The sequence below is a fragment of the Entelurus aequoreus genome, linkage group LG21 (assembly GCF_033978785.1).
Source record: "Entelurus aequoreus isolate RoL-2023_Sb linkage group LG21, RoL_Eaeq_v1.1, whole genome shotgun sequence".
Taxonomy (NCBI): domain Eukaryota; kingdom Metazoa; phylum Chordata; class Actinopteri; order Syngnathiformes; family Syngnathidae; genus Entelurus; species Entelurus aequoreus.
Genome location: NC_084751.1, coordinates 31,467,771 through 31,488,478, shown reverse-complemented (window position 1 = coordinate 31,488,478; position 20,708 = coordinate 31,467,771). Strand labels below are relative to the sequence as shown.

Sequence of the window (20,708 nt, the reverse complement as noted above, 5' to 3'; positions counted from 1 at the left end):
GCTTTGTGCCGGGATGGCGAGCCGGCTGCACGAGAGAGTAAGAGGAGGAAGGAGGGAGGGAGGAGGCCGGAGCCCGCCTCACTCACTTAGCGAGGAAGAAGAGTGGGAGAGGAGGGGTGAAAGAAGAAAAAGGGGAGTGACCCATCTTCTTTGCCCTTGTGAGCTGCTGCTGCTGCAACCCCCCCGCCCTCTCACCATCAGTCTGTTCCTCTCTTCTTTCCCTTACTCATCGTTTATGTGGCGGCGCCGGGGAGGAAGGACACCTGCCGCTCCCTCATGATTCAGCCTTTCTGCTGCCGGGAGCTTGACGGCCGGACGAGGCAGCATGTCCCTCCTGCCACTGCAGTGCCTGCTCGTCCTCTCCTTTACACTTTTGCCACTGCAGTCGCGGCCGGCCCACCGCCACGCCGTCTCCGTCATCCAAGTGCTCAGGTGAGTGAGCGCCGGTCATTCTGCCACTCCTTAAACATCCAATAGATCTAAGCAATCTTTTCTCCTCTCCTCTGCAGTATATCTGAAAATCTCAATTTTATACATTGCTTTGAGAGTATGGAACTCCATTAAAAGGCTGTCCAGACAAGGTCAGAATCACTACCAAGAGCGTTATCGCACTTTACCTTCCCCGGCTGGCTTCTCTGCGTAATGGACAACATACTTAAAGTGACCGGTGGCGGACAGCTGCTCTGTGATGCTCTGAGTTAAGCCGTTCAGAGATCCGGCGTCCGGCGGTTGCAAAACGACAGGATGACTGAGGGAATGGAGGATGTTTCCGCTGGGCCCGCTCGCTCGCCCGACTCGACCGTTGATACTGGACAAGTCCCGAAGGAGAAACCCGAGGAGACGGAGGTAGCTGGAGAGAACGGGCAAGAGGTTGCAGAGGTAACTCCAGCGGGAGGAGAAGATGATGATGATGAGGATGATGGTGCCAGTGGCGGCGGTGAGGGGGAGCATCCTGAAGCTCTGGGAGTTATAGCTTTGCCCGGGACCTGCTGTGTGTGCATAGAAATGGAACATATTAGCAATTGCCTGCATTCTGAAAAAATCTGCATCTTGCCCATCGTAGCCTGTTTACTCAGTTTAGCTCTGTGCACAGCTGGACTCAAATGGGTATTTGCAGATAAGATCTTTGAGTACGACCCCCCCACTCATTCAGACCCTAAACCCATAGGACAGGACCCTATTATCATATCGGCGGATCCCACACTGGGAATACCTGTGTCAATTCCTCAGTCGCCTCCCCCTGCCGTTTCTCTGACCACTGCTGTTTCTCTAACCTCGGTGCGTCCTGAGGTTTTAAACGTGGAGACATCTACAAAAGGTTCAAATGTGCCTACACGAGGAACTCTATCAGAGCCCTCTGTCACGTTGAAATCCACCGCCGAACTTCCCACCATTCCAAAGCAGACCCCTCACCGTCTGACTACGCAGGAAGTGAAAAACGTTGCCGTCCCAACAATACGTAAGTACTTCTCAAAAAAAACCCTGGGATTTGGTTAATATACTCATATTGATCCTTTTGAAGCATTTTTGTCCATTTTGAGATGGTATGTTATGTTCAAACTGAATTGTTTAGGCATCTTTGCGTGGTATGTTTTGACTCTGGCAGGAGGTGTCAGCTATCAGGACTTTGCCCTAGAGCAGACGCGTTGGGACTTGCAGTGTGTAGCATGACTAAGCCTCACAAATATGGTTCCCCTCTAGGTGTGTCCTTGCCAAATTGACTGTTGCAAGTCGGTGACTATCATTATCAAAAGCCACCGTTTCCCAACGAATATGCATGGACTATTAGGTTGTACCAGGGGTCGGCAACCCAAAACGTTGAAAGAGCCATATTGGACCAAAGATACAAAAAACTAATCTGTGTGGAGTCGCAAAAAATGAAAAGCCGTATTTAAGTCTTATAATGAAGGCAACACATTATGTAAGTGTCTATATTAGCGATAATAGCCTAGTATCAAAATGACTATGTGTCGCAGGCTGAAGCAAATCTTCGTTGACAGAAATGTTGCAATGTAATATTTATTCTACACATTATTACAACATTGGGAAACATTAGTAAATCAGAGGCTACTCAGAAGGTGAGATAACTCCTGGAAATTACTGGCTTTTAATGGCCAAAGGTGTAGATGTGTGTGTCCAAGTTAAAGGAAACGACAGGATGTCTTCTTTTAATAGATTTAGTACAATCTTTGGCAGGCTAGGTAATGTTTGCTGTGGTCTGGAACAACATGGCACACAAACAACTATCTGAAATGCAGCCACTATTACATACAGATAATGTGTCATGAGACATGCAAAACTAAATTATATACAAAGAGGTAGGGGTGTGGGAAAAAATCAATTCGAATTCGAATCGCGATTCTCACGTTGTGCGATTCAGAATCAATTCTCATTTAAAAGAAATCTATTTTTATTTTTATTTTTTAAATTTATTTAAATGTTTTTATTTATTTTTTTATTAATCAACCAAATTAATTAACCAAACCCCACCCAGCAACACTCAGAACTGCAATAAACAGAGCAATTGAGAGGAGACACAAACACGACACAGAACACACCAAAAGTAGTGAAACAAAAATGAATATTATCAACAACAGTATCAATATTAGTTACAATTTCAACATAGCAGTGATTAAAAATCCCTCATTGACAGTATCATTAGACATTTATAAAAAAATAAAAAATAAAAATGAACAATAGTGTCACAGTGGCTTACACTTGCATCGCAGCTCATAAGCTTGACAACACACCGTGTACAATATTTTCACAAAGATAAAATAAGTCCTATTTTTGGTTCATTTAATAGTTAAAACAAATTTACATTATTTCAATCAGTTGATAAAACATTGTCCTTTACAATTATGAAAGCTTTTTACAAAAATCTACTACTCTCTTTGCATGTCAGCAGACTGGGGTAGATCCTGCTGAAATCCTATGTATTGAATGAATAGAGAATCGTTTTGAATCGGGGAAAAATCGTTTTTGAATCGAATCGTGACCCAAAGAATCGATATTGAATCGGATCGTGGGACACCCAAAGATTCACAGCCCTACAAAGAGGATAAAAGTAAAGTATATTGAATGAGCTCAAATATACCTACAAACGAGGCATAACGATGCAATATGTTCAGTACATACAGCTAGCCTAAATAGCATGTTAGCATTGATTAGCTTGCAGTCATGCACTGACCAAATATGCCTGATTAGCACTCCAACAAATCAATAACACCAACAAAGCGCACCTTTGTGCATTCACGCACAGTATAAAACCTTTGGTGGACAAAATGAGACAAAGAAGAAGTGGAAGATTTTACATATTAACAAATTGTTGCGTCACAGTCCGCACTATGGTGAGTTCAAGAACCGCTGTTCACCAAATACTCCCACACACAAACATTTTAAACAGTGGGCTTTCTGACAATTGGGAAGGTTTGTGTCATGTTTGTCCTCAAACAAAAAACATACTAAAACAAAAAATAAATGTTTCCCCCATCTTTTTCCATTTACAATCCTTTTTTAAAAATGCTCCAGGGAGCCACTAGGGCGGCACTAAAGAGCCGCGGGTTGCTGATAACCGGGATGTACGCATGGATTTGGCACACACATAGGAAGATGGAGACAATGTTACTTTTGCACATCTGAGCTGGGAGGCAGCATAGTATATTAGTCCTATGAAAAAGTGAAAATCAATAATGCATGACACAAACTGAAACACCAGCCTGTGGGTACAGGAAGACTTCCTGTCTACTGCTGGTACTTATTTTGAAGGTCAGAGCTGGTTGGAGGCATAGACACCCCCACCATCCATCTAGTGGATGGGGGTGGCTGAGGGGGGACGACGACGACAACATGCAAATGCTGTCTGACTCATTACATGATAAATCAATGGAAGTCACATCCATGAAGGATTGATTACATTGTTCCTTGCGTGGCTAATGGAAAGGCAGTGGCAATGGATGGCAGCTCAGATGCTAAAGTTGGGCGGCCGAAATACACCCTTGGAGGACTTAAATGGGTTCATACTATAGTTTTTGTTCTACATTTGAAACACTTCCTTGTGGTCTACACAGAACATGTGAAGGTGGTTCTTTGGTCAAAATTTAGCATAGATTACCGTATTTCCCGGACTTTAAGGCACACTTAAAATCTTTTTTTTTTCTCTCAAAACTCGACAGTGTGCCTTATAACGCGGTGCGCTTAATGTAAGTACTACGTTTGGTTGAGCTTACCCACCTCGGAGCTATGGTACATGGCGACCAGTAGATGGCAGTCAAACATAAGAGATACGTGTAGGCTACACTATAATGGCAATATGTCTCAAGTAAACAACACTAACATTTTAAATGTTCTATTGAAAATATAGAACATTACACAGAGCGCTCAAAAATCTATCAAAATGTTTTAGTACGACTTTGGTAAGCTATGAAGCCGCACCACTTGAAGAATTTTCATATTATCTGGCGTTTTGTTTCGCAATATTATGCAAAAGCAACTTTTCTTACCTTCTGGTACCTGCTGATCTGTATTTGGGATCTACATGAATCCTGAAAAATTGCGCACGTCCACCTTTGTAGTCCGTACAGACACCGTTGTCGATAAGCTTCTTCTTTTTCTCTATCTTGTTATGGGACATTCATCCTCCACTGCTGCCATTTCTAATATAAAGTAGTGTAAAGTTCTTACTTATATCTGTCAGTAAACTCGCCATGAAAGCGCTAAAACATACCGGTGTAGTGAGTTTACATTATTTACCCAAGGATCTTTAGGTATTAGAGAGTTCCGGTCGGACGGTTTTTGACGGGACACATTTCCGGCCTGGTTGTTGTTTCCAGATGAGGAGATGCTGCTCCGTTATTGATTTAAGTAAAGTCTGAATGTCATTAAAACAGTTACCTCCATCTTTTGACACTTCTTCCACTCCCGTCCTTGCACGCTACACCGCTACAACAAAGATGACGGAGAAAAGACGCTGCCGAAGGTGAGCACCGCTCGAAGGATTGTCAGCGCATTAAACATACGAGTATTATTATGGTGTGTGTATAAGGTAAGACATATTATCTGGCGTTTTGTTTAGCAATATTATGCAAAATAAACTTTTCTTACCTTCTAGTATCTGCTGGTCTGTATTTGGGATCTGCATAAATCCTGAAAAATTCAGCGCACCACCATTACATGTTATGTAGACCACAAGGAAGTGTTTTCAATTTAGAAAAAACTAATAATAACATGACTCCTTTAATGCGCCCTATAATCCGGTGCGCCTAATATATGAAAAAAGATCAAAAATAGACCCTTCATCGGGCAGTGCGCCTTATAATCTGGCGCGCCCTACGGTATGGAAAATACGGTATGTTTACAGACCATCTTCAAGCTGTTTTCTGACTGCCTCTTCAGGTTACGCCGTTTTGTGGGCGGTCTTATTTATGTGGATCCACTTCGACAGCGTCTTCTCCCTGTCATCCATGTTGCAGTTTTTAGTCGACTGACAGATATAAATTAAAACTGTACTCTAATTTGTATTAGAAATGGCAACCGAGGAGTATGCGTGTCCATGTACGAGCAAATCTACCCCACAACTAGGATTGTACGGTATACCGGTATTAGTATAATACCGCGATAATAATGAATCATGTTCGGTACTATAGCGCCTCTGAAAAGTACCGGTCCACTACCCCTGCATCCCCCCGCACCCGCGTCAAAGTCACGTCCAGACATTGCTGGTTTTACGAGCAGACGAGCATGTTCGGCAGCGCACAATCACGGAGTACTTACAAGCAGACACAGTGTGTAGACAGCAAAGGGAGAACGGACGCATTTTGGCTTAAAAACTGACGATAAAGGTATAACACTGAAACACCCTCAGGAAGAGGTGCTTTAAGACATGGCTAGCGAGCTAGCGGCTAACGTCCATCAGTTGTCGGCAGTGTTTTAGCTACTTCTAAATCACTAATCCTGGTCTCCATGGCGACAAATAAAGTACATTTCTTACAAGTATCATCCCTGCAGGACGAGGAATAGCTAAACATGTTTCACTACACACCGTAGCTCACCGGCATCAAAATGTAAACAAACGCCATTGGTGGATCTACACCTAACATCCACTGTAATGATACCAAGTACAGGCACGTATATAGTCGATACTACTATGATTACGTCAATATTTTTTGGCATAACAACATCTTTCGTTTTTTTTAAATGTACATTATGTTTATAAACTCAGGAAATATGTCCCTGGACACATGAGGACTTTGAATATGACCAATGTATGATCCTGTAACGACTTGGTATCGGATTGATACCCAAATTTGTGGTATCATCCAAAACTAATGTAAAGTATCAAACAACAGAAGAATAAGTGATAATTACATTTTATCAGAAGTGTAGACAGAACATGTTAAAAGAGAAAGTAAGCAGATATTAACAGTAAATGAACAAGTACGTTTGTAGATTAATAATGAATTTTCTACCAATTGTCCTTAATAATGTTGACAAAATAGAATGGAAAATGACACAATATGTTACTGCATATGTCAGCAGACTAAATTAGGAGCCTTTGTTTGCTTACTTACTAATAAAAGACAAGTTGTCTTGTATGTTCACTATTTTATTTAAGGACAAACTTGCAATAATAAACAAAATATTTTTTGTTAAAATAAAGCCAATAATGCAAATTTTTGTGGTCCCCTTTATTTACAAAAGTACCGAAAACTACCGAAAAGTAACGAAATAATTTTGGTACCGGTATCAAAATATTGGTATCGGGACAACACTACCCACAACAAGAGGATAGCGAAAAAGAAGGAGCTTCTACAAAGCGCGGACTACAGTGGCGGATACGCGCAGAGCAGTTTGGGTATATTTATACAAATATAAATAATCCGCTGACGTCCTCGGTATTACACTTTATTACAGAAGGTAGAAGAATAGAACCTTGGGCCGGCCCCTGGCACAAAGACGACCGTTGTCGTCGTGCTCTGCAGGTGTTTGCTTGTTCTACTTTGATGGACCCAATTACCTCATGGATATAATCATACTTTGTTTCTACTAGGCTTTTATTCATTGTTTTATTTTACTTCAATTCAAGAGATCATGCCCATATTCATCCAAAAGCTCATAAGTATTATAAGCAATTTTGCATCGCTTTGAACGCAGTCATTGTGACAGATTTACGGCCATATTTCCGAAACAACCGTATTATTGAAATTAGAGATAAATGCTTTAAAATGCAATATCGGAAATTATCGGTATCGTTTTTTAATTTATTTAATTTATTTAATTTTTTTATTAAATCAACATAGAAAAACACAAGATACACTTACAATTAGTGCACCAACCCCCAAAAAAACCCTCCCCCATTTACACTCATTCACACTCATTCACACAAAAGGGTTGTTTCCTTCTGTTATTAATATTCTGGTTCCTACATTATATATCAATATATATCAATACAGTCTGCAAGGGATATAGTCCGTAAGCACACATGATTGTGCGTGCTGCTGGTCCACTAATAGTACTAACCTTTAACAGTTAATTTTACTCATTTTCATTCATTACTAGTTTCTATGTAACTGTTTTTATATTGTTTTACTTTCTTTTTTATTCAAGAAAATGTTTTTAATTTATTTATCTTATTTTATTTTATTAATTTTTTAAAAAAAAGGACCTTATCTTCACCATACCTGGTTGTCCAAATTAGGCATAATAATGTGTTAATTCCACAACTGTATATATCAGTATCGGTTGATATCCGTATCGGTAATTAAAGAGTTGGACAATATCGGAATATCGGATATCGGCAAAAAGCCATTATCGGACATCCCTAATTGAAATGTATAATTAGGGCTGCAACGATTAGTCGACAATAAAATTTGTAGCCGACAATTATATATGTCGACTTTAGTCGTGACGTCATCACTCATATTTTACCGGGCGGAAGTGGGTCACTCGCTAAAACAACCCCAGTGATAAACATGTAAAGTTTAAGGATATTTCCTCTTATTCTTGTTAAAAACATGAATACATTGTTTTTATGGCAGTACATCTGTGATATGTCAGCATTTCAAAGCGGAGACATGATGTTGGACATTTGGAGGGAGGATGCGGTCTCAACCTGGGTAAGTGTTAGCTTCTACCTTTTTAGCGAGCTAACAAGAGTGAGACGAAGTTGTGTGAAAAATAACTTTTAACTATCATTTTAGCAAAAGTCAGCCAGCTAAACTTTGTCAACATCAATTCAAGTATGTTTTAAAGCAGTGGTTCTCAACCTTTTTCCAGTGATGTACCCCCTGCGAACATTTTTTTAATTCAAGTACCCCCTAATCAGAGCAAAGCATTTTCGGTTGAAAAAAAGAGATAAAGAAGTAAAATACAGCACTAGGTCATCAGTTTCTGATTTATTAAATTGTGTAACAGTGCAAAATATTGCTCATTTGTAGTGGTCTTTCTTGAACTATTTGGAAAAAAAGATATAAAAATAACTAAAAACTTGAAAAAAAATAAACAAGTGATTCAATTATAAATAAAGAGTTCTACACATAGAAGTTATCATCAACTTAAAGTGCCCTAATTGGGGATTGTAATAGAGATCCACCTGGATTCATGAACTTAATTCAAAACATTTATTTTGTTGAAGTATTATTCAATAAATATATTTATAAAGGATTTTTGAATTGTTGCTATTTTTTAGAAGATTTAAAAAAAAATCTCACGTACCCCTTGGCATACCTTCAAGTACCCCCAGGGGTACGCGTACCCCCATTTGAGAACCACTGTTTTAAAGAAGCGTCAATTTGCCATGCCTTAAAAAAAAGACACTTTTAAGAAACGCGATCCGCACGCATGCACGCACGCACGCACGCACACACGCACACACACACGCACACACACACACACACACACACACACACACACACACACACACACACACACACACACACACACACACACACACACACACACACACACACACACACACACACACATACTGGTTATCATTTGGAATGGGGACCAAGTTTTTGATCATCACTTGTGGGGACCACCCTTTCTACAGGTTGTGGAGGCATAAAAAAAAGAAGGTAAAATGGCCACTGCCCAGTTAGCTCATACACATCTTTAAATCTCTGGATTGATGAAGTAATGTGCTGATCATTCTTACTGGGGACCCTGGGGAAAAAGAGTGAATATGGTTCATGGGGACCAAATTTAAATAATTTTGCATAATTCACACACATTTGTACGTGACTACTGAGGACCATTTAAAAAATAATAAAAAAAAAAAATTAAATATGACACGATCCTCAGAATACAGCACTACAGCTGTCCTCTTATAGGAAGTTTCACCACTAAATGTTAAAGCAAATCCTGCATCTTCTGTGACATTACTGAAAACTGCTATTTAGCAGTAATGAAGTTGTCTGCAACTCCAACTACCATATATAGAAGGATATAGAATGGATCTGACTATCACTTAAAAATGTTTCCCTTTAGGGGACCTGTTTTTTTGTCCCCATACCGTCAGAGGTCCCCTAAGGGTGACTGTGTAAACAGAGCGATGTCCCCATTAAGTAAGCATTGCCAGAACACACACACACACACACACACACACACACACACACACACACACACACACACACACACACACACACACACACACACACACACACACACACACACGCGCACACACGCACACACGCGCACACACGCACACACACACAGACTGACAGGCACCAATGCGGAGGTATCATAAGATCCAACATATAATCTATAGATAGCCAACATATTAAGAATGAATAAAATATAGAATTTTACACATTGAGTCTATTAGTGTGCTAAAACTGCCAAGAGTTAATCAATAGTCAATATATCAGTGTGCAGCTTTTTGAACATCACAAAATGCTTTTATTTTTAGTGTTCCCCCCAGAAAATGTGTTAGTTAAGGTGGTGACTCTCCAGGGGGAGGGGAGCGGGGAAGAGGGTGGGTGGGTGTAAGGATCGGTGTAACTCGGCCTGTCGCCATCACGTCTCCAGCCTGGGGGGTCTGGGGGGGGGGGGGGGGGGGGGGCAATAGACTACAGACTGTGGTGACGTAGGCCGGCTTCGTCGCGTGAAGAAGCCTACAACTTTTGGTTGTGTTTTCCGCTCCATTTGCTGAATGGCGATATACGATATATATCTCGATATTTTTTCCGTAAAGTAAGACCAAAACAGTCCTAGTTACCGGAGATACTAAAATAATGACTTACAAAGTCAAATTAATGACTTACTGTAAGTAAGTGTTTGAAAAAAAAAGAGTTAAAAGTGGGGCCACATGCTGACATATGCTCAACTCATCATGCTTAATTTATTAAAGCATTTGGGAAGCCTGTAGTTGATTTTTATTATGTAAATGTTATATTTTTATCAACGTGTGATAGCAGGGACCCTGCCATTCAAAACTAGGCTGCTACATTACTAATGATTAATGTAACTATAGCTGAAAAAAATAGTACAATAGCAATAGGAGAGACTATTCATCCCTGAACACCATGGAGTTCATGTAGGCTTTATGATGCAGTTACATTATTATATCAACTATCAGAGACAGAAACTCTTCATTTAACATAATGTCCTTTTTTGCTGCTTCAACACAGCTCAATCAACACAGAAAAAGGTAAAGTGAAATAACTTAGTTATTAACTGTAGGTCAATAATGCTTGTCTTTCTCTCAGACAGACAGGGCTTTGCTGTCCGTAACACACACGCACGCACACACACCGCAAAGTGAGCTAACGTTACGCTAAAAGTTAATTAGCCTTCACCTCAAGGACTGCAAGCGAGCTGAGCTGCCGCTTATGTTTCTACAACGTCAACGGGCTCATAGTGATGTTACTAGTAGTTGACTTGGAAGTGTTTATTATAATTTGGGTAGAGTCCGCTGCCGTCTGCTTACCTTTCTGCTCACTCCACCGAAGGAGCACTGACGCCATGCGCTCTGAATACGCATTGCAGATTGGCTGTTACATGCGCTCTGAATATGCACTGCTGATTGGCTGTTACCGCTCTGCGTGTAACCAATCAGATGGTTGTGTGGGTGGGACAATGCTGGGTGCTGCAGAGACGTACTGACAGAGGCAGAGGCAGAACTAAGCGGAGCAGCTTGTTAAGACTTTAGTTTAGGCGGTGGCTCGTTGTTGTTAAGGCGGACTTGCGCAAATTTTCAGGACTAATGCAGATCTCAAATACACATCAGCAGGAACCAGAAGGTAAGAAAAGTTGGTTTTGCATAATATTGTGAAACAAAACGCCAGATAATATGTCTGCTAATGGGTGCCATTTTGCGGTCCTTATACACACACCATAGTAATACTTGTATCTCTGATTACAGTAGCCGTAATGGGCCGACAATCCTTTAAGCGATGCGGCTTCAAAGTCATACTAAAAAATGTTGACAGATTTTGGAGTGCCGTGTGTAATATTCTTTATTTTCAATGGAACATTTAAAGTTTTGGTGTTGTTTACTGGCGTCATCTTGCAGTCTACGCGTATCTCTTATGTGTGTCTACCATCTACTGGTCACACTTATCATTACACCATGTACCAAATAAAATTGCTTTGAGGTTGGTAAGCACAACCAGAATTATTTCGTACATTAGGAGCACTGTCGATATTTGAGAAAATTAATTTTTAATTTTAAAATTATTTTTAAGTGCGCCTTATAGTCAGAAAAATACAGTACTTAAGTATTTAGTAATTTGTGAGTAATATTGGATTTATATAGTAGCTATTTTTTAATGATTCTTGGACTACAACTGTATTTGTTGTGTGAGAGTGTGTGTGTGTGTTTGTGTGTGTTCGAGCGTGTGTGTGCGCGCATGCCTGCGTGCGTATGTATGTGTAAAACATTAAAAAACATCTAAAATTTACGGCAACATGTTTTCTCTCGTTGGAAGTAGAATTCCTGTAGGAGGAAATGTGAACATTTCTACTGACCCTAATGACAGTGTATGTAATAAATGTTGTAGTTTGTGAGTAATCGTTGAAGATTTGTGCGGTCTTGTCTGACATTGTGTCACTTTTTAATTAAGTTTCTTCTATTTTCACACCTCGGTGTGAAGTCCCAGTTTCCATGCTCTATCTCTAATGCAACTGTTGGCCATACGCAGTGTGCCTCTCGTACACTGAGGGGGCGATTGTGGTCATTTCAGCATGTTTAGCAATGTGGCAATGTAAATACTGTAAAAAGAGAGAATGCTACATGCTAATAAAGTAGTGCTAGTAACTTTCAAGCTCTGGATCTCACAGACAACTACAACTTTTCACTGTTAGTTGGAGGTGTTTAATGTTTCCTTGCTTTTATATGACACTTTTTGTTATGATTGTCAGAGACAAACACAAATATCGCTGATAACTGTTTGACTATGATGTTAATCCAAACTAAGAAGTGAATTATTTTTAATTGCTGGTCTACAAGTCAATGACGTTGTCTAATTCAGTGTTTTTCAACCACTGTGCCGCGGTGTGTGCCGTGAGATACAGTCTGGTGTGCCGTGGCAGATGATGTAGTTTCACATATTTGGGTAAAAAATATTTTTTGCAAACCAGTAATTATAACCCGCAAATAATGTGCCGTTGTTGAGTGCCTGTGCTGTCTAGAGCTTGGCAGAGTAACCGTGTAATACTCTTCCATATCAGTAGGTGGCAGCCGGTAGCTAATTGCTTTGTAGATGTCGGGAATAGGTCGTGTGAGATGACGATGGTTTGTCGTGATCGCAATATGCAGGCGACAGCGGGAGGCAGCGTGCAGGTAAAAATGTGTCTAATGCTTAAATAAAAAATAAACAAAAGGTGAGTGCCCCTAAGAAAAGGCATTAAAGCTTAGGGAAGGCTATGCAGAACAAAACTTAAACTGAACTGGCTACAAAGTAAACGAAAACAGAATGCTGGACGACAGCAAAGACTTACTGTGGAGCAAAGACGGCGTCCACAATGTACATCCGTACATGACATGACAATCAACAATGTCCACACAAAAAAAGATAGCAACAACTTAAATAGTCTTGATTGCTAAAACAAAGCAGGTGCGGGGAATAGCGCTCAAAGGAAGACATGAAACTGCAAAAGGAAAACACCAACAAAACAGTAAAAGCCACCAAAACAGGAGCGCAAGACAAGAACTAAAACACTACACACGGGAAAACAGCAAAAAAGTCCAAATAAGTCAGGGCGTGATGTGACAGGTGGTGACAGTACACCTACTTTGAGACAAGAGCTATATTGATGCATGCTTGGTTATGGTTTAAAGTCATATCCAACAATTGCGACAACAACTTTTTTATTGTCTACTGAGTTTCATTTCTTAATGATTTCTGCTGGTGGTGTGCCTCCGGATTTTTTCAATGAAAAAAATGTGCCTTGGCTCATTGGTTGAAAAACACTGGTCTAATTTGTTATATTTGGACATTTATTTCTTATATCACTAAACAAAGTATGAATGACAATGAGGATTTAAATGAATGAGATCAATGCTGTCTTGAAGTCATGTGATCTACCGCTATTTATACTTGTTGTCTACTGACTAATGAAACATACACCTATTATTTTTTATTCTGTATCAATTTCATTGTGTATATAAAATAATTTTAGTTTTAAAATACAGTTTCTGTTCATGGGTTCCTCAGCTGTGCTGGCGTAATGTCACGTAATTAAGTGTCTTCTTTGAGAACATTCTGACACTTTTTAAACAAGCCTGTTTTTATTTGATCTTATACTTTAAACATACTGACTTATTTCAAGTACATTGTGCTTGTTGGGAGGTAGCACAGTGGTACAGGGGTTTGTGCATGTGCTTCACAATTAGAATGTGCTGGGTTCGATCCCCGGGCTCGGGTCTTTCTGTGTGCAGTTTGCATGTTCTTCCCATGACTGCGTGGGTTCCCTCCGGGCACTCCGGCTTCTCCCTTCCCCCTCCTCCAAAGACATGCACCTGGGGATAGGTTGACTGGCAACACTAAATGGTCCCTAGTGTGTGAATGTGAGTGTGAATGTTGTGTATCTGTGTTGGCCCTGCGATGAGGTGGCGATTTGTCTAGGACGTGCAGCTGGGATAGGCTCTAGCACCCCTACGACCCGAGAGGGACAATCGGTAGAAAATGGATGAATGGATGGATGTGCTTGTTGCGGAAAACAGTGTCAGTCCCACCGACCACCGGGTTGTTCTTCTCTACCAGGTAGATTGCAGGGCTTCTTTGATTGGTGAAATAGAGTCAAACGTCACGAGTGCTTACGTTGGATTGGTGAAACAGAGTCATGTGACAATGCCCGCTAGAAGAAGGCTTTTGCTGAAGAACCAAATAAATATGTCTTTGCAAACAGTAATCAAAAGATTATAAATACACTGAACCTAAATATAAACACCACACTTTTGTTTTTTGCTACCATTTTTCATGAGTTGAACTCAAAGACCTAAAACTTTTACTATATACAGTACAGGCCAAAAGTTTGGACACACCTTCTCATTCAATGCGTTTTCTTTATTTTCATGACTATTTACATTGTAGATTGTCACTGAAGGCATCAAAACTATGAATGAACACATGTGGAGTTATGTACTTAAAAAAAAAGGTGACATAACTTAAAATGTTTTCTATATTCTAGTTTCTTAAAAAAAAGCCACCCTTTGCTCTGACTACTGCTTTGCACACTCTTGGCATTCTCTCGATGAGCTTCAAGAGGTAGTCACCTGAAATGGTTTTCACTTTACAGGTGTGCCTTATCAGGGTTGATTAGTGGAATTTCTTGGGACCATCAGTTGTGTTGTGAATGAGAAGGTGTGTCCAAACTGTTGGCCTGTACTGTACACAAAATATCTCTTCCTTTCAAATATTGTTCACTAATCTGTCTAATTCTGTGTTAGTGAACACTTCTTCTTTGCCAAGATAATACCTCCCACCTTACATTTGTGGCATATGAAGATGCTGATTAAACGGCTCAAATAGAATAGCATTGCTCTTTGCATGCAAATAAACAATCTCCAACATTGAGATCTATAAAGTGTAAACGTCTGTCTTAAATAACAAACTTATGTATATACAGGGGTCTCAAACTCAATTTACCTGGGGGCCAATGGATGCAGAAACTGGGTGAGGCTGGGCCGCAAGAAAAGATTTCTTAAAAAAAATCTAACATGCACTTTTTAATGAATTCACCTTCTTTGAATGGCTTTCCCGCCCTAGCAACCATCTCACTCACCATGTAGCTAGCTTTGACTGCTGCATCGCTCTTTTCGGTTGTAGCGGGGGTGTATATTGTAGCCCGGAAGAGTTAGGGCTACAAGGGATTCTGGGTATTTGTTCTGTTGTGTTTATGTTGTGTTACGGTGCGGATGTTCTCCCGAAATGTGTTTGTCATTCTTGTTTGGTGTGGGTTCACAGTGTGGCGCATATTTGTAACAGTGTTAAAGTTGTTTATATGGCACCCTCAATGTGACCTGTATGGCTGTTGATCAACTATGTCTTGCAGTCACTTACGTGTGTCTTCAGAAGCCGCATATATTATGTGACTGGGCCGGCACGCTGTTTGTATGGTGAAAAAGCGGACGCGACGACAGGTTGTAGAGGACGCTAAAGGCAGTGCCATCATGGCACGCCCTAAATAATGTTGTCCGGGAGACTGGTTGCCCCGGGAGATTTTCGGGAGGCGCACTGAAATTCTGGAGTCCCCCGGGAAAATCGGGAGGGTTGGCAAGTATACTCGCAGGCCGCACTAACATTAAACTTTCATATTAAGGTGGGGGCCGCAAAATAACGTCTCGCGGGCCGCAATTGTCTGAGACCCCTGTGTATATATAATTGTAACAAACCTTGCACCATGCAGTCTTTTGTTCCACACATGTTGCCGCAAAACCAAAGTACTGACAACACTTTCCTTTCTTGGGAACAAATGTCTCGTTCTTTTTAGCGTTAGCATTAGCCAAGTTTTGCTATGAGTGCGGATAAGGAAGTAATCGGACGGCGCAAGCTACGGAAGCTCCTGAGGGGCAAATAGTATGCCAGAGCTAGGGGAGTAAAAAAAATCTTTATTTATTTTTAAATCGTCTGCAACAAAAAACTCAAATATATCGATAAAATCGATGTTTCACCCAGGCCTACAGCATGATTATTGCACAGGTGTGCCTTAGGCTGCCAACAATAAAAAAGCCACTCCGAAATGTGCAGTTTTATCACAGTACAATGCCACAGAAGTCGCAAGTTTTGAGGGAGAGTGCATCTGGCATGCTGACTTCAGGAATGTCCACCAGAGCTGTTGCCCGTGAATTGAATGTTCATTTATCTACAATAAGCCATCTCCAAAGGCGTTTCAGAGAATTTGGCAGTACATTCAACCGGCCTCACAACCGCAGACCACATGTAATCACATCAGCCCAGGACCTCCACATCCAGCAGGTGCACCTTCATGGTCTTTTTATCGCAGGCAGCCCAAGGCACACCTGTGCAATAATCATGCTGTGCACAGGTGTGCCTTAGGCTGCCAACAATAAAAAAGCCACTCCGAAATGTGCAGTTTTATCACAGTACAATGCCACAGAAGTCGCAAGTTTTGAGGGAGAGTGCATCTGGCATGCTGACTTCAGGAATGTCCACCAGAGCTGTTGCCCGTGAATTGAATGTTCATTTATCTACAATAAGCCATCTCCAAAGGCGTTTCAGAGAATTTGGCAGTACATTCAACCGGCCTCACAACCGCAGACCACATGTAATCACATCAGCCCAGGACCTCCACATCCAGCAGGTGCACCTTCATGGTCTTTTTATCGCAGGCAGCCCAAGGCACACCTGTGCAATAATCATGCTGTGTAATCAGCATCTTGATATGCCACACCTGTGAGGTGGGAGGGATTATTTTATTATGCTCACTAACACAGATTTAGACAGATTTGTGAACAATATTTAAGAGGAATAGATATTTTGTGTAGATAATAAAAGTTTTAGATCTATGAGTTCAACTCATAAAAAATTGGATCAAAATCAAAAGTGTTGCATTTATATTTTTGTTCAGTATGATTATGATAGAAATAAATGTAGCGATCGGAATGAAACTCAATGTAACAAAGTAAAAGTATTGTTTCTTCTTCACAAATACACCAAAGTAAAAGTAAAAAGTATGTTGCATTAAAACTACTCTGACAAGTACAATTTATTTTTTTTACACAATTTACGCAAGTTTTTATTCACGCACGTACAAACAAAAAAGCCTAAAAATATCAATATCTGTAGTAACTTTTTCTCATCTTGTAGTTAATACTTTGCAGATAATTTGAAGATCTGCATTGGTCAAAGCAATTGGCCGGTAACTGGATGGAAGTGTTGGATTTTTCTCGGGTTTTAACTGGAGACTAATTAAAGCAGAAATCATGTTTGGAGGAAAGAGGTACTTTTCTTTCATTTCTAAAGCTATTCTCCTGAATACTAGAGCTACAAATGACCAGAATGTTTTGCAGAACTGCACTGGGAACCCATCAGATCATGGTACTCTATTGTTTGGCATCTGCGGAAGAGCATCATTGATTTCCGTTACTGAAAAAGGTAGATCTAAATTTGATACATGCCCTTTATTTAATTTAAGTAAATCTGTTGTTAAGAATTGCCTCAATGTCCAAATGTCCGAGCATAACCTTTACAGTTGGAACTGAGTTTTCTTATCAATTATTTCTCTTAAGACTAGTTTTAAGTTTTCTTAATTTGTTGAAAGTGTGTTCGTCTTGTGAGTTAACACAGGCTATTTCTAGAAGTTGGATTTTTTGTCTCCAGTTTCAGCTTTAATATTATTTCCTTATTTTTCTTATATGAATAATAGGAAATATTTTTTCTTCGCACGAGAACTATTGCTGTCTCCCAGAGAACACATGCCGTGGTTTTCTGGTTGGTCATTAAAATCCAACATATTAGTCCAATCTTTCTCAAAATAGTCTACAAATAGTAGATTCTAAAGATGTATTCGGTCTCCAGTGTTGTGTAGGTGCAGTAATAGTTTGGTTAGTGAGAAAGAGTGAGACTGTTCATGTTCACTGATGGTGATTGGGTGGATGTGAATATTTGAGATACATTGTGAGTGTGTGTAAACTAATTGTGGTAAATGCTGATGGTGACATACTGTAGATATAACAGATAAAAATATGAATTAAAGAAACACAAAAAACATGTATACATGGGATAGGTTGATTGCTAACACTAAATTGGCCCTAGTGTGTGAATGTGCGTGTGAATGTTGTCTGTCTATCTGTGTTGGAAAGGGAGAGGGAACAGTAATACACATGTGATTTTTGAGTGGTAATGGCTACATGCACTCTATGACATGCTGCTTGACATATTATGAGAAAAAAAGAATTAAGCATATCAATCAAATGTAATCATTTACCGTACACCCGAAGTTAAATGGAGCCAGGGTGTAGCTTCACGTTCACGGCATAGTTGTCCATTGATAAAAAAAAAGTGTATCCACTGTGATGACAGCTTGGCATCATTCAACCATAAAGAGGGAACAAATGATGGCTTCAGACGGGGATCGACCTTGGGAATTGATCATTTCTCCTGAAGTTGGTTCCCTTCAGCTCTCGACCCAGACTATTCACCTGTTCCTGCTTGTGGTGCTCAAACTTTGCCGTGGCAGTTGATTCCTGGCTTTTTGGCTCCGAGCCGGTTCGACGTGGTAAAAGGTTAATGATTTTGATGACGTCAGCTGCTGTTCAATGAAGGCCTTTACAAACTACTCAAGGTCTCCCTCATGCTTCTTGCCTGGAGGTCTAGCATCCTCTCCTTCATGGTTTTATTATCCCTGGTGGGATATGATGCTTGTTCCTGGCGGTGACAAATGCCCGGGTGCGGCTCCACACACATAAAAACAGGACTGCACCAAACAACAGGACAACTTGGCCATATACAACAATAAAACAATAATAAAAGAAACTACAGTAGGAAAAAAAAAAGATTAACTAAATTAATACAGACCAGCAATTAAATTGCCATAGAAAGTTGTTATTTACGTGTAAGAGTGATTAAGCGTATTAAGGGCCACTGCACTTTTTTTTATTTAGAATTCAGCCTATCGTTCACAATCATTAGGACGGACATGACGATGGATATATTTTTTTTGCATTGTAAACATTATTAAATAAATGCGATGAAACGTACGCTTACAATGGAGCTCATGGGAGCTGCGCAATTCTGCTAATAAAGCCCTTAAAAAAACATCCAAACACCTCCATTAAGGTTTTATATACATGATGTAAGTATATATGTAATGTAGTAACAGGCACATTTATAATAACATTTCATATTTACGCATTTAGATCATTTTAAGCATATGCGGCACATTATTTTTAAAAACGCATCACAGTTGCTTTTATTTTTCTTCATTACTGATTATTACTCACTGCAGACTTCATGAGATCCAACAAACATAATAAAACGATCCCTTACTGTACAATGTCTGCTGTCATTAGGATGCTGACTGCTGGGATGTTCATATATTCCCCTTTAGGTGAAACATGTTTTAAACAGTGTGGGGGCTTGGCGGGAGCAGGCGCTTTTTGTGTCTTTGTTGCCAGTTCCAGATCTTCAATGGCTGTCAAAGTGTCCCAACTTGTCGGATTACCTACTCAGACGTCTCATGTCCAGGTGAAAGGCATGATTTATTACAGGGTCACAAGACTGGTTTATGACCAGCAACATGCCTCCCCCCAAAACAACCCAAACATTAAAAATACTGTTGTATATTACATCAATAACATCTGGTAATACAACACATCCAGTAGATTTCAAGATCCATTATGAGTGCAGTTTTTGATTTTCAAGTCACCACAGTTTTACATGCGTATTGAAAGAGGTAACAGGTTGTAAGTCTTGTACGTTACGTAGTATTGTGCTCCATAAGTGTGTGTGTTATGAAAAAACTGAAAAGTACTTTCTATGAATGGGACCAGACACTCATTTCCAGACCCTAACCTAGTCGATCGATTTAAAATTGTCTTTATAAATTATTTCAGTGGAGGTGGAGCTAGTCCATGGAGAATCTTGTACATAAGGATGTATCTGCATAATTTATTATATTTTCTCAACTCAGCAATTCATGTTTCTTTAAGATGTTACAATGATGGTGTGTGTTGGGTTTTTTCGTCTAAGACTTTTAGAGCATGCTTGTATGCAATTTTGACAGGCTTAAATGTGGACTTTCATCCCGATGCCCAAATTGTCATAAAGTGGGTAATATGTGGCATGATCGTTGCATTTAGATATAATTTGGATAGTCAAGTGTAGGGCTGGCTGAATGGCGATATACAATATACATTGGTATCTTAAACAAAGCGTACAATTTTTAACATCATTAAAATATAAATGTATCAACCAACAACAACTCCAGCGGTGGTTTGAATCCACTGCCTGCTGCTTTTCAAGACAAGCCCTATTGTACTGCACCACGAGGGCGACTGGGACAAATTGAGGAAATTTTCCTCTGTAGTCTAACCGGTGGAAAAGCGGGAAGCGCTGTGGCGGTAAGTATGGAGCTGAGACAAACGTGCATGGAAGGAGATCTACTTGATTATGTTATACCTGAGTCATTGTCTGAGATAATCCAAAACAGATTTGGTCAAATTCAGGGCATTTCGCCCCACAGTCCTATGTACAGTAGGGATGGGAATTGATAACATCATTCCAGTTCAGATTCCATTTTCGATT

The 20,708-nt window shown here is 40.1% G+C and overlaps 1 protein-coding gene across 7 annotated transcripts in view; it reads left to right on the top strand.

Moving 5' to 3' along the window:
• The first annotated feature begins 253 nt into the window (after positions 1–253).
• nrg1 (neuregulin 1) overlaps positions 254–20,708 on the top strand; it is a 109,242-nt gene continuing 88,787 nt past the window's right edge. For all 7 annotated transcript variants that reach the window (XM_062031457.1, XM_062031456.1, XM_062031455.1 and 4 more), the window contains exons 1-2: positions 254–432; positions 510–1,459. In XM_062031457.1, coding sequence (XP_061887441.1) covers positions 745–1,459 — 715 coding nt within the window. In that variant the 5' untranslated portion in view covers positions 254–432; positions 510–744. The remainder of the gene's footprint in view (positions 433–509; positions 1,460–20,708) is intronic.